Source organism: Tympanuchus pallidicinctus, unplaced genomic scaffold (assembly GCF_026119805.1).
Source record: "Tympanuchus pallidicinctus isolate F22 unplaced genomic scaffold, pur_lepc_1.0 scaffold16, whole genome shotgun sequence".
Lineage (NCBI taxonomy): Eukaryota > Metazoa > Chordata > Aves > Galliformes > Phasianidae > Tympanuchus > Tympanuchus pallidicinctus.
This window is the reverse complement of record NW_026294679.1, coordinates 29,392,107-29,406,072: the sequence shown is the minus strand read 5'-3', so window position 1 is coordinate 29,406,072 and position 13,966 is coordinate 29,392,107. Positions and strand designations below refer to the sequence as shown.

At 35.3% G+C, this 13,966-nt stretch overlaps 1 protein-coding gene across 2 annotated transcripts in view; it reads right to left on the bottom strand.

Annotated features, from left to right (window-relative positions):
* Positions 1 to 367: 367 nt before the first annotated feature.
* Positions 368 to 13,966, bottom strand: part of BMPR1A (bone morphogenetic protein receptor type 1A) — a 79,062-nt gene continuing 65,463 nt past the window's right edge. For both annotated transcript variants that reach the window (XM_052676658.1, XM_052676659.1), the window contains 8 exons: positions 12,767 to 12,866; positions 10,373 to 10,472; positions 9,417 to 9,561; positions 8,584 to 8,776; positions 7,917 to 8,214; positions 6,983 to 7,158; positions 6,099 to 6,229; positions 368 to 5,014 (listed from right to left, as the gene is read on the bottom strand). In XM_052676658.1, the coding sequence (XP_052532618.1) occupies positions 4,889 to 5,014; positions 6,099 to 6,229; positions 6,983 to 7,158; positions 7,917 to 8,214; positions 8,584 to 8,776; positions 9,417 to 9,561; positions 10,373 to 10,472; positions 12,767 to 12,866 (1,269 nt within the window). In that variant the 3' untranslated portion in view covers positions 368 to 4,888. The remainder of the gene's footprint in view (positions 5,015 to 6,098; positions 6,230 to 6,982; positions 7,159 to 7,916; positions 8,215 to 8,583; positions 8,777 to 9,416; positions 9,562 to 10,372; positions 10,473 to 12,766; positions 12,867 to 13,966) is intronic.

The following is a 13,966-nucleotide window of genomic DNA, read 5'->3' as shown; positions in this document are numbered from 1 at the left end:
CCCTTTTTCAGTTGGCTTGACCCACTGAAATAAATTTATATAGATAAAATCAGCAGGTAGTCAACTCGCACATGTTCAAAGAGTTATTCAACTCTGATTTGCTTTTGGTTTCACTATAAGCAGAGTGAAAAAAAAAAAAAAAAAATCAGACAAAAGAAGCTCTGGTTTTATCATTGTGCTCAACTTAAGACCAAGAAGCAGAGGACTATAAAGCATCAAGTAATTCATGATTCCACTGAGCAATCAAAGTTGCCATTCACGACTTATTCAAGGGCTGCAGAAAAAAACACAAGTATTAAAGTATTACGATTTCCAAGTCATTACATTTTAAGACAAAGCCTCATAGTAACAAAACACATCACTAATGTGTACTAAAATAAGGTTATTTACTTAAAAATGATACATTGGACATAATCTGTGTACAGAACAAGCAATTCATGGTAAACTCAATAAGGCACCTTTTAAAGCAGATGCTGTACAAAATACATTAGTGTGTTACATTTTTAAAGGATTATTCTACACTTCTGGCATATAACACACAAGAGTGTGACCGTTTTCCTTGTTCCACTCTTTCTTTTTTTTATTTACATCTTCTCTAAGTTAGCTACAACGTTATTTAATTCATCTTGTATACAATATAATACATTTTATTTTGGGCATGGCATGTCAGAGCACAAATGTCAATACATGGTGTGGGTGTTTGCAACTGCAATCAAAGGTAAAATATGCAACAATTACATTGGATTTGTTCTCAAGTTAGAAGTAATGCGTGCTCCACTTCTGCTACACCAAACAAAGCTAACATACCAGGGCTCCATAAAGCACTGCACCATACAACATTGCCAGCTGTTTTCAGACATCACTCCCTGTTCAGAACAAAGACTGTGGGCACTAGATAAAAACCTATTGATTTCAGAGGCACCGTCAAAAAGAAAGATGAAGTAGTGCATCATCCTAATAGTTGATGGAAGATATGCTTAACTTCCCTTTTAATTGGTCTTCTAAAGACAAAGACGACTTTTTAACTACGTTGGCTTCTCCAACATTTCAGGTTGTTGAAATACAAGCTATGGGGATAGGGTAGACAAAATGTATGCAAATGCTTCATTTTAAAAACACATTCAAATGGTCATTCAGATCAAGATCTAAAATTTCATTTGAAACCATTACGGAGGTAACAAAATATTCATTTTATACCTCATTCGATACTTGAAGAGAGACTCACCAAGAAAATAATCAGGAAAAAGTGATGCATTTTGGGAAAAGTGTCCTTTCCCTGAGCAAAACTCAGGAAAAAACTACATTTTGAGCAGAACTCAGAATACAAGCCTACATTTTACAATAGGAGCATCATATTTCCTGTGAAATTTGCAAGTAATTTGGACAATAGTAATTATATGTTACTCAAATTATTTACCAAATTACTGAAATCACAGGGAATAGGTTAAATTAAAAAAAAAAAAAAAAAAAATTAAGAAATTCAAAGGCACAGTTTTCATGCTCCCAACATGCACTCATGCACTTCACACTTCTGATTTTTACTGATGTTTATGTGCATACATAAATCATATTCGTCAGACTTGGGGGACTTGTTTTAGATGACAAATCCTTACAATTTTGACCCAAAAAGGATTATTATCCCATGTGAACAGACAAACCCAATTACCTATTCTATCCCTTAAAGGCTTCTGAATTCTACAGTATTGCATAAAGCAAAAACTTAGCCTAAGAGTCTGTTTCATTATATAATAACTAATGGGCTGGCTTGGAGCTGAGAGCTTTCTGAAAGGTAGCTAAAATATCAGCATCGACATACTTGAGCTCCAGCGATTTACTTCACACGGAAGGCAGATGCATGCTGAAGTGCTTTATGCAAACAGCTCCTTTAGGAACTGGCTTTTTTAGAATATCAGAGAATCAAGGATTACTTAAGATCCAGCAGCTCCTCTTGATGACTAGGGAAAACGACATATGCATCATACGTTTCAGTATGAATCTGGAAAATGAAGTGCTGAAAAATTCAGGTTAATCTTCAGGATCAAGGATTTTTGTCTCCCAAATACTGAAGATCTTTGCAGCAGTTTATTCTCATCTTTGTCTAAGTGAATGCATAAATCAGTTCAGGTCTATAAGATTTCTACCAAAGATCATCATCTTATTACTTTGTTAATCCTATACAATAGAGGAGAAAACAGGCAGATAATTAGAAACTACAGAAATTCACTTTCTTGTTTTGCTTATACTGTCATTGATGGCTTCTTGAAGCTTGAGAGAAATTGATTTTCACAAAACTTACAGCTTACAATGCCGTAACAGCTTCTGAAAGCAGTAACAAAAGTATTTCTAAAATGGACTGGGTTAATTTAACTAAATCTCCATAGTCCGAAAGTTTAAGCTAGCAGGATACCTAGATAAACATTTCTCCTTACTGATAAAAATCCTAGAGGCAAAGCCAAAAAAAAAAAAAAAAAACCCCAAAAAAAGTTTTCCTTTTTTCTGTTTTTGGCTCATACCCAATGTTTTTCTGCTACCTGTGCAAAAATGGTGTGCAAAGACATGGTTAATAATTTCAAACGCATCATACAGTTCTTGGCAGTGGACGGAGAAACCTTCTTTTAAAAAGCCCTTTTCCATGAGCACTGTGGCACTATATTGTATCTTTTGCCATATTCAAATAAATTAAAATCATAGCTGACACATCTGTGAACTTTTCAGCCAGAGTACATATTAATACTTAAAGGCATTACTGAACAAAAGTAATGACTTTATTGTTAAAAAAAAGAAATGTCCCTCAAAATAGCTAGTTATCTATAAAATATGTAGCACTATTAAATAAAGTCTGTACATCACAATAGAAAATAAAAATACTGCTATCTTTTTGCCTGACCATTTACATTATGCAAACTACAGAATTAAAATGAAAAGATAACATGTTAGGAGGTTGTAGTTGTTCACAAATCACATTAGTTCTGCATTACACTTTTTCACCAGTTGTATTTAAGGGAAATTTAAACACATATCAAAACAATCTCCATGTACACACCTTCAGACAACAGATAATCTGCATAAATCAACCTGATGTTTTAACATTTTCTTCAATTTTAATATTATTCCTAACTTTCTTCTTCAAATCTCAACTATGGCATATATGTGTGTGTGCGTGAATGTATCTAATTATACACATGTACATAGGACTAATTATTTTTTTTAATAAAGCACAAAACACACTGTATAAATAACTTCCCTTTTTAAAGTTATCTAGAACAAGATTTACAGTACAAAGTTATAGGCACTTAAATTATCAAATAGGTTCAATGGTTGCGAATACTGTGTTTTCATTCTTCCAACAATTCATGGACTTGAAGGTTCAACTTTATGGTACTGTTTCCTGACTTAGAAGTTTCAAAGGAGCCATAATGAAATAATTCTGCCTTACTGCAACCTCACAGAGGGGTTCTGGTTTTTAACCAACTCATCTGGATGGGAGGAAAAAAGGAGGCAACTACAGTTTCTTGTGCACACCAACCAGTTGGCACAACAGGACCAAATATTGCAACTCTACTTATCCCTTTTATCTTCATAAAATATCTTTCTATGTCATTCCTCCCAAATGCAGCTGACTATAACTTGAAAAACCCAATGATTTACCTTTTCTCAATTCTGTAATTTTGCAATTGTCCACTAAGTGGCCCACAGACATAACCTCCTGCATTTACACCAGAGCAACACAGCTCCAAGTCTTCAGCACGTTGTGAATCTTATCTTCAATAGTTTACATATTCTGTTTTCCAGGTCTTAACCTTTATTGTATTCTCTAATCTCCTACTCTTGTGTCTTTAAATTAGACTGGTTCTCAAGTCTGCCAAAACTTATCTCTGTCTAGTTTTGTCAAACAGTGAGAAAGCATGCTTCTACAGCTGATTAATTCCCTCCTGTACGGAAAAAAGTTAGAAGGACTGGCACCTACCAGTGAGTTCCAATAAAGAAGGAAAGTAAAACACAACAAAGGTCTTTTTGTTAAGATGTGAAGTACCCTACAGTAAAAACACTAGTTGCATGTGGCACTGTGAAAAATGTACCAAATTTCATCAAATTATGGAGCCCACCCTACTGTAAGTGAGATGACTAAGGCAATCTGTGCCTCTAAGAACATTGTTTTAAGCACTATACAGACCAGGCAGGCATTCCTTAATTTATAAATGGTTCACATTTTAGCAGTTCTCCTTGTGATCAAAACAAGAATAGAAATAAAACTGTGACTTTTCAAGGATCACTTAATGGCAAGGATTCAATTCTGTAGCAGATCTCCGATTGTGAAGTCACAAAATAGAGCCCTGACGATAAAACTTTGTTCATTTAAATTCCAAATGGCAGCAAAATAATTCTGGCACACACAAATGCATAAGGAACCGTTAAACTGAGTAACATCACAAACAGATTCATAACCTACAGGCTGTTTCACAAAAACTTGGTATGGATTGGCTAAGTTTTATCAGGTAGAAGGCAAATAAAAAGCTTATATTCTCCATCTCTGTTGAATCCATAATAGCTTGTTAGGCTTTCACAGAAAGCACTGTAATCGAAACATTCAATTCAGTACCCAGAGTTTTACTGGAGACTCACAAAGTATGACTGAAGTCTCAATGCAGCTAATACCAAAACAAAATGCATATTTTATCAAGGCTGTCCATATACATAGCATGTAGTGTAGAGAGTCTCTCAGTATCACAGTCTATGAAGTACTGAAAGATTTGATTAGCAGCCTGTAGAAGCGTGGTGAGAAAATACACTGAATCTCAGTTATTTTCTCTTTCCACGTAGGTCTCACCCAGGTTTGAGTGAAAAGTTCTAGGAGTCCAGCTTTGCTGTCCAATGTCAGTTTACTCTGTCAAATCTTTACATCTTGTGATTCCACCATCTTGGCAAGTGTCTTCTTGATCCTCAAGGCCGTGAGTCTTGAAGCAGGATTGTGAGCCCAGCATTCAGACATTAATTTTAATATTGCTCTTAAACACTGTTAAATAAGAAACAAAGGAAAAGTATTGTAACAACAGACAGATCTGAGGCGTAAAATTTCACTTATCTGTCATGCTCAAAGTAGAACACTCTTAAGCCCAAACTACTTACACATTTTCAGCAAAATTGCTGATGGAGATCTTTCTCCTAAGCTCCACTGCCTAGTACTACAATTGTTGAAACTAACTGAAGCATTTCTTAAGTTTCACGGACTTTTTTTGCCATAATTTATTGCTATAACTCAAGAATGTCAGTACATAAATGATAGTAATAAGCAGAAAAAAAATCCACACATACAACAGAGAATATGTAGATAACTTTCTCACAGGAAACAAGTTAAGTGACAGAAGTTCCTCCTGCCCTCAAAAATACTGAGGAGAAAAGTGGGAATTCCTAAAAGAAATCTAAGATTTGGGGGAAAAAAGGGCATGGCATATGTAGCCTTTTACATGAAATCGTGAAGCCTTATTTACTGCATTCAAGCCGTGACCCTTTAAAAACACATTTTTGTTTATTATTTCAGTTACATCACAGTATAAATGTTAGACCTTTTGAAATCAGAAACAAGTAGTAAATACACCTGTCATAATAATCACTTCACAAGTAAAGATCCTATTAATAACCTTCCAGGGTAAAAAAAAAAAAAAAAAAAAAAAAAAAAAGTTGAACTTTTTTTGAACTGAAAATGTACATACAACCAAATTGCTTCATATTCAATAAAATACTTAATATCACAAACCAGTAGGCAATACATATTAAAATTAGTAAAACCAGTAAGGAATTGATTGGCTTTAGCTTCAACTGAAACTCCCAAATGCCATCAGCTAAATATAAGATATCATTTGGAGCAGTACTTGTATGTTTGGATGCTATTTCAGGGTGTCTTATTCCCAGATTACTGAAAAGTTAACATCAAAATATAGAATTTTGAGTTTATTTCAAACAGATTTTTATCCTACCATTGCTGTGAAGTTTAAAATATCAGCATGTCTGATGGCAGTCAGTGCCTTAATGTTCAAAACTAAAATACCCTTCTTTAATGATGAACAAATGGAATTAATTCTTCCTTTCAGCATACTCACTTCATCACTATTCCATCTGTTAGATACTACTGGGCGCAGACGTTTGACACACACCACTTCTCTCATGTCTTCATAAGATGGATCATTTGGCACCATGTCATAGTATGGCAACTGATACTCTTCAACAATACCTGGAGATAGATGTGAAAGATTAAACACCATTTAAGAAAAAACAACAGCAACAAACAAATCCATGTCTCTACTCCCTGATTTCCTTAACCCGGAGCAAAACCAAACAGCTTTATGCCAAATCAAACCCAACACACTATTTTACAGCAACAAAAAGCCCAAAACTTCATAACAGCAATCTTTTACAAGTAAAACTCCAGTAGTTATGAATATTAAGTTTAAAAAGTCATGCTAGTTCCTTTCAGTCCCTTTGATTTTAATACCTACTGTAGAATTTGGCATCCTCTATTCCAATCTCAGCTACAAAGAAACATGGAGAAAGCAAAAGTTGCAAGAACAGAAAAGATGCCACAATGTCACAAAGGAACAGTGAAGAGGAAAGAAAGGAGAAGTCACAAGAATATCTAAAACACTGAATAAGAAATGCTATAAATTACATCAGAATACCCCAGCAATTACATTTTAAAAGTTGCAGTGCATCTGTATCCCACTACCTCTCCAAGACCCGACACTTTGCTTTTTGAGAAAGGAGAAGAAAACCCCTAAGCTTCTTAATTTTAACAATCAAAAAGATTCAGGGACAGTGGTTTTCAGCTTATATGCTGGACAGACAGTTAGTACTGTTTTAAAAGAAGGCAAGTCTGTTGATAATAGGCTTGTTCAATTATTTCCTTTCATTATTTTCAAGAAAAGTATATAAGGTTAAGGAGAAAAAAGGTCCTTGTAGATCTTATACAGAATATATAGAAGTTTACCTCCTGTGACACAGCGTCGAGCCATTTCCCAAATTATCAGCCCAAAACTGTATATGTCAGCCATGATGTATGGCTGAAAATGGTTTTTATTCAGGCTTTCATCTAGGACCTCTGGAGCCATGTAACGTTTTGTTCCCACTCTAGTATTCAAGGGAACGTCAACTTCATTTGTGTCACTGCAGGAAAACATTAACAAGTCAGTAAACTGCTGACTGTCACAAAACACAGTATGAAACTGCACGTGTAAGGATGCAATCACTACACCCCAAAACGCCCATTTATTTTCTTTCATTTATTTCCTTCCCAATTTTGCACTTGGACTATACTGTACCACTGAAAAACATAACATGGCAAAACAAACCTGTATGGAAGTTAGTCATTAACTGCATTGGTAACAAACAAAATTAAAAACCACTACAGAGATGCATATACTTGGCAGCAACTCAAATGAAAACTACTCATAAAGGCTTACATGCTTTCTTGCATGCTCTAGTGTAGTACTTATCTCAGGTTTCACTGAGCTTGTAAAATTAAAGGAAAAAGTAATTTCAATGTTACTACTACAGTATTATTTTCATCATTTAGTTTCAACTCCTTTCACACTGTTCATATTTTCTGTGAGGTAATTTATAACAAAACTGGAGCAGTTAGCATGAAAGGTCAGTTTTGAGTAACAAATTAGTTTTCTTCCTTTCCTCTAAAAAAATATTGCGACTTTCCACAAATAAGGGTGGTTGTGTTTTTTTCCACTTTGTTCACTTCTTAACCTGTTTTCACCTTGATGCATTCCAAGGATTAATCACATTTTAATCTCAAAACAAACCAACAAAAAAATCCCTGAAAAAATGCAACCAAACAACTCAGTCTCCCTTCTTAAACTGGTGCATTGAAAGAACCCAATTTTTTTCCGATTACAGAAGATTTGTTTATCTACCTGTTAAACTTGACTGCGAGACCCAAGTCAGCAATACAGCATGTCCCATTCTTCTTTATCAAAATGTTTTTACTTTTCAGGTCCCTGTGTGCAATAGCAGGCTTGCCTTGTGTCCCATAGATTTCTGTGTGTAGATGGCACAGACCACATGCAGCAGAGTATGCCAGTTTGAGGAGAGCCCTGTTGTCTAGTGTAGTGCACTTCAGGAAATCATATAGCGATCCATTTTCATGATAATCTGTAATCAAGTAAAGCTGCGTCCAGGATCCAGTGCCTTTAATATCTGCAGCTATAAAACCTATCAAACACATAAAAACAAAGTTTCGATTATTTGCATGTAAGTTCTTCATGCAACACATTAAGAATTCTTAAAGCTTCCTTGTCTTAGACTGCATCAGAATATCTTTTCCCCCTTTGAACACTGGTAACACAAGAGTTCAGATTTCTCCTGTATGAGGTCCCCATTCCAGACTTTCAGCACAGAGATGGCAGACGTTTCCAACCAAAAGTATAAAGAATTACTATTTTTATAGTATTCTATTAGTATACATTAAGAGGCAGCCACCAGATAATTTCACACAGAAAGCAACATGCTCTTTAACCCACTCAGTAAGAGCTCCTCTTTCTTCACTCTAACATAAGCTCAAACATCGTGCTGTTTCCTTACCAAGGATGTTTTCATGACGCATTAAAACAGTCTGGTAAATCTCTGTTTCTCGAAACCAACTGGCTTCTTCTGTGGTAAAAAACACTTTGACTGCAACTTTTTCACCCCTCCATTTGCCCATCCACACTTCACCATATCGTCCCTTTCCAACTTGCCTCACCATCTGGATTTGTTTGGCAATAGTGCGCTGAACCTGAAGAAAATGAACGAAAAAGAAGGGGTAAGGGAGAAGAATAAATTCCAGCAATGAACCAAAGGCACCTAGGGCAAGAAGCTTGCCAAAACTAGTTACTTTGGATTTTCATCTCATTGGAAAATCAGTTCTATATTATTTTCCATAATTGTCATTTCAAACTTGTTGTTTTCTCTAGGGAAGAAATCAGAACAATTTCTTATTTAAGTAAGATGCGTTCTATTTGATTCTAGATTATGTATCATACACTTATCACTTACCAATTCTCATACAAGTATTAACTATGATGTTGAATAAAAAAACGCAAACAACTATTAACCAGTAAAAAGCAAATCAATTTATCAGATAGTAGACAGAGAAAAAAAGGGAATTCATTCAGTTGCATATGTGTGTTATCCATTCAATGCATTTCCATCTTCTCCCTCTATTTTGCTGATAGCAACAGATTTCCTAACAAATAACCTGCTAACCTGCTTTTACACTTCAAGTATGAGCTTTTATACTTCAGTTTTTCTTTCATCTTCCACAGTAATTGCAAAATTAAAAATAATTAATGGATAAGCTAGGCATTAAGCACTAAGCAGATTTCATAGTAAGTGGACACAAGTTCACTGTTGGAAATCTTGGGTTTACAATTTACCAGCAATGGTAGTCCTGAGCCACTGCCAGAACTCTGCGACTGGTCAATGAGGTCTTTTAATGACTCCCCAGCTGGAATAAATGCTTCATCTTGTTCCAGGTCACGATTATAACAGTGTCTCTTTGCCATTGACTTACAATAATGCCTGCAAAAAGTAAGAGTAGAAGAAAAGTTGAGCTTCAAAACACTGCTTCAGACTATGTAGTAAGCTAGGAAAAAAGCTATACAGGTGTATAAGTAGCACAAGTAGTACAAGTTTGCTTAAGAAAAGCAGATTTCACTGCACAATTTTATCCAGAAATGCAGCTTACAGAGGTTTGCTCTTATTGTTTTTTTTTTCTTTTAACACAAAAAACTTGTATTATGTACAGAGGCCCAGCAATTTATTGTGTGTCAGGTGAAAAATCAGCATTTTAAAAATTCAGCTTGCAGCCAATGTTACCAGTATAAACCATCACTGCTTCTGGCTTAGAGGAAAAGACTGAAATTTGAACCATGGCAGATAGGGCAGACACATACATTGCTGCTGAACCTGTTAGAATGATGCTAACCTCCATCTAAGAGCTGGAGTAGACAAATGCAGGCATTAAACTGCACTTGTATGAGCTACCATAGCTCAGGCAGTAAATTATTCAAAAATAGCAGAAAGTCAAAAAACTTGTTGCTTAAGGCTTGCAGAAATATTATGCAAAGGTAAGTCTGACAACAAATTTAATCAACAAAATGATCAAAGATTTAAATATACAATTGACATAATCCTCTTAACTGAATACTATAATAAAGCTACACATGGCTTATAAAACTGTCAACAATCACTTGGTACCTAGAACAAAGAATCAAAATAATTTAAGTCCCACGTTCTGAACATTTCATTTTTATATAGCAATGCAAACTACTCTATTTACACTTATTTGAGAAATGAAAAATGTTACCAATAAATGAAGTGCTTTCCTTACTTGTAACAAAAGCAGCTAAATAAGATGATCATGACAATTATGCAGACTGCCATAGAAATTAAGACTGCCATCCAGCGAATGCTGCCATCAAAAAGTCCATCTATTAAAAGAAAAACCAAAAATAATTTCCAAAGTAGTTCATTAATAAAATATGTGGAGCACACACAGCTTATTCAGATTTTACCTTTTCATCTACTGAACGCTTTAGAACTGCATAGTGATGACATAAACAGTGTCCCAGAAAATGTGACAGCTCTAGAGATCTTGCAGACTACACAGCAAAAGTTCTCTTAGGACTTTCAAAGCACTGCATTTCATTTGCCATATTAAGGCTTTAAATATCCTGTGTACGCACATAAGCATGTGTAAGTGATGGAAACACAATAAAACTTCATTTCATAGCAATGAAACAGACCTACAGGATAATTACCTAGAATTTCCTGATGTCATCATTGTTATTTATAATACTGCTGATAAATTAAGCAGGTAATAAAGTTTCAGTACTGATAGATGACAAAACACAACACTAATAATAAAAAAAATTTAGTGCATATCTTTTGCACATTATGGCATCAGAATCAACTCACTCATTGTAAAAATGTAACCGCAGTAACATTGTTGGATTTTTTTTTTTTTTTTAAATCTTTTTTTGTTAGGGTTTTGGTCTATCATTATAGAATCCAGACATGAGAACAAACTGTATTTCTTCAAATACAGCTACTGACTGAAATTTAATCATTCAAAACACTCATGGAATTGAATGAGTAAGAGATATAGTACCTTGGGTGTCATAGGTTCTCAACAGAAGTCAATTTTGTAGTAGGACTTGTTTACTTATAAAATAAGCAGATTAATACACTCAGGGACCCTTACATAAATTCTGAACTGACAAAACTGTCAAAAGATTAATTGCTGGCAAATTATTACAAAGAGCCTACTTGAGAACTTCCCATTGCTACTGAGCATTTCAGGAATCTACACTGCTACCCTAATGGAAACACTTACTAGAGATGACAACACATAATAGGAATTCATTTAAATAGAAAAACAGTTAAGCAGAATCTAGGGTCCAATATTATACACAAGAGAATAAGGAATTTATACAATTTTTAAGGTGTTCAGTATTCTTTGAAATTCATGTGCTTTTGCAGTCTTAAAAATGGAGGTAAAAGTAGCTGGTTCACAGAAAAAGAGGCAAGTGATCCATCTACAAGAGTATGAGATTCATTTATCCATTAACACAAAGTTAATTTATTTAAAAAAAAACAAACCACAGGCAGAGCAATTGCAGTCCAGATACTGACTATTTTAGGTGTAAAAAACAGACCATCAAAGCTATGAGGAAATGCCATATTACTGTCATTAATCATCATCAGGTTAGATAAACACAAATGCTTATGCGAAAAATCCCCAACGACAGGACGAGGGCCAATGGGTGCAAGCTGGAACATTGGAGTTTACACATAAATATGAAAAAAAATACTTATTCACAGTAACAGAACACAGGAACAGGCTGCCCAGAGAGATTGTGGGGTCTCCTTATCTGGAGACACTGAAAAACTGCATGGACATGCTCCTATGTGACCTAATGTAGGTGTTCCTGCTCCAGCAGGGAGCTAAATGATCTTCCATGATCCCTTCCAATTCCTGACATTCTGTGATTCTGTGAATGGAACAGTTTGAGAATTGTGTGTCAGGTGAAAAATCACCATTTTAAAACTTCAGCTTGCAGCCAATGTTACCATTGTAAACCACCACTGCTTTTGGTTTAGAGGAAACAGTTTGAATGATAAGATTACTGAAAATTTGAAAAAAATTGTATTCATGAGCCTGCAGTGTGTCTTTGCTACAAAGAAGTCTACCTGTGTCCTCATCTGCTTTAGGCAGAGCATTGCCAATAAGCCAAGGGAGGTGACCATTGTTCTCCGCCCAGCACTGGACACATTTTGAGAACAGTTCTGGGCTCCATGCTCACAGGAGAGACACCATGGACATCACAGAGAAAGTCCAGGAAAGGGCTACAAAGATGCTGAAGGGACTGGTGCACCTCTCTTGTGAAAAAAGGCTGAGGGAATTGGGACTGCTCAGTCTAAAGAAGAGAAGGGTTGTTGGAATCTTAATGTAAATAAACAGATCAGAAGATCACACGCAGATCAAGATATAAGTGAACACGCTAAGAGCAAAAATATCATGACTGTGGAGAAACAAACTTTGCTTTGAAATGCCAGAAAAGTAGAAATAAAGAGTGAAGAATAATAGAGCTTCAAATCAAAATGACTTCAGGAAAAACCCACACTACTGCAACATTGTTATTACATTTTCTCCTTGTGTTGATCTAGAAGCAGAGAACACACACAATAGCAGCAGCAATGTGAACGCTTAGGAGCTGTTTACCTGTACTATCGAGCGGTGGTAATGTTGGCTGTAAATCCTGATTGCAGAAGTCAGTCCGACAGCACTCAATCGTCCGACGTAATTGTGCTTTTGGTGAATCCTGTTGAAGGAAAATTGGAACATTCAGATTCTGAAGTGACCAGCTAGGACAAGCACTGGAAATCCTACTGATACAACTCAGCAGAAACAAAAGTTTAGGTCATCTTAATTTAAAAACACAAACAAACAAACAAACAAATCCCAGTAGAAAACAGTTCAACTCCATCATTTAATGCATGAGACCTTTACAGTGGTAGAAAAGTACCGTCTAATTTCTTTGGGTGCAAATGATAAACAAGTGTATTGCTTCTTTTTCACATTACAGCACAAAAGTAAATACATGCAATTTAGCTGGCTATTTCATATACTGTAGAATTTTTAAGGTTAGTCAACAGCAGTTAATATATATTAAATAAATATTACTCTTATGACAGAAAATCCATCTGCTTTAGAAATTTCAACTGCATTCACCATAGCAGCACTATTTGCTTCAAGAACACTTTCAGAACAATATATTAAAGATGGAATAGCATGTAACCTAACCTGAAGGTAAGACACTACTACAAACAGAAGAACAATTTCAGCAGGTCATCATGATACCTCAGGTCTGATTTGCAGTAATGTTAAACTTTCACCTCTGTTACTGGAGTCAAGAGTGCTTACAAGAAAGATATTCTGAGTATTCAAAACAGAGATAGCATTTTGGCACAAATAAACTAAATAAAAAATTTTAAAAAGCGCAATATAGCTGGTGATTATCTCTATCAGCTTTGTTTAACATAAGGAATGTGACAAAGGAAAAAGGCAGTTCCTCTGCTAATGCTACATCCCCTTCTTCTAAACAAATCCCTGCTCTATTAGCTGCATCTTCAGTTCCTATTTCTGTAACAGATAAGGAGTTCTATAGGCTTTGCTCTATTTAAACACAGCAGTTCAAATTGAAAGCAAGTTATATGCAACTAATTATAAATAACCTCTCTGATAAGGAAAAAAGCTACGCATCTAACAGAAGAACACAGACATTTGCTAAATTGTGTGCGTGTTCATCTAACTTTAAGGGAACTCTTGTAACCTGTGGACATAGATGCTTAAGGTTAGTACTCTCCTGTCAAATGAACTGAAGAAAACAAGAAGTCACAAATTCAGACAATCAAAAAATCC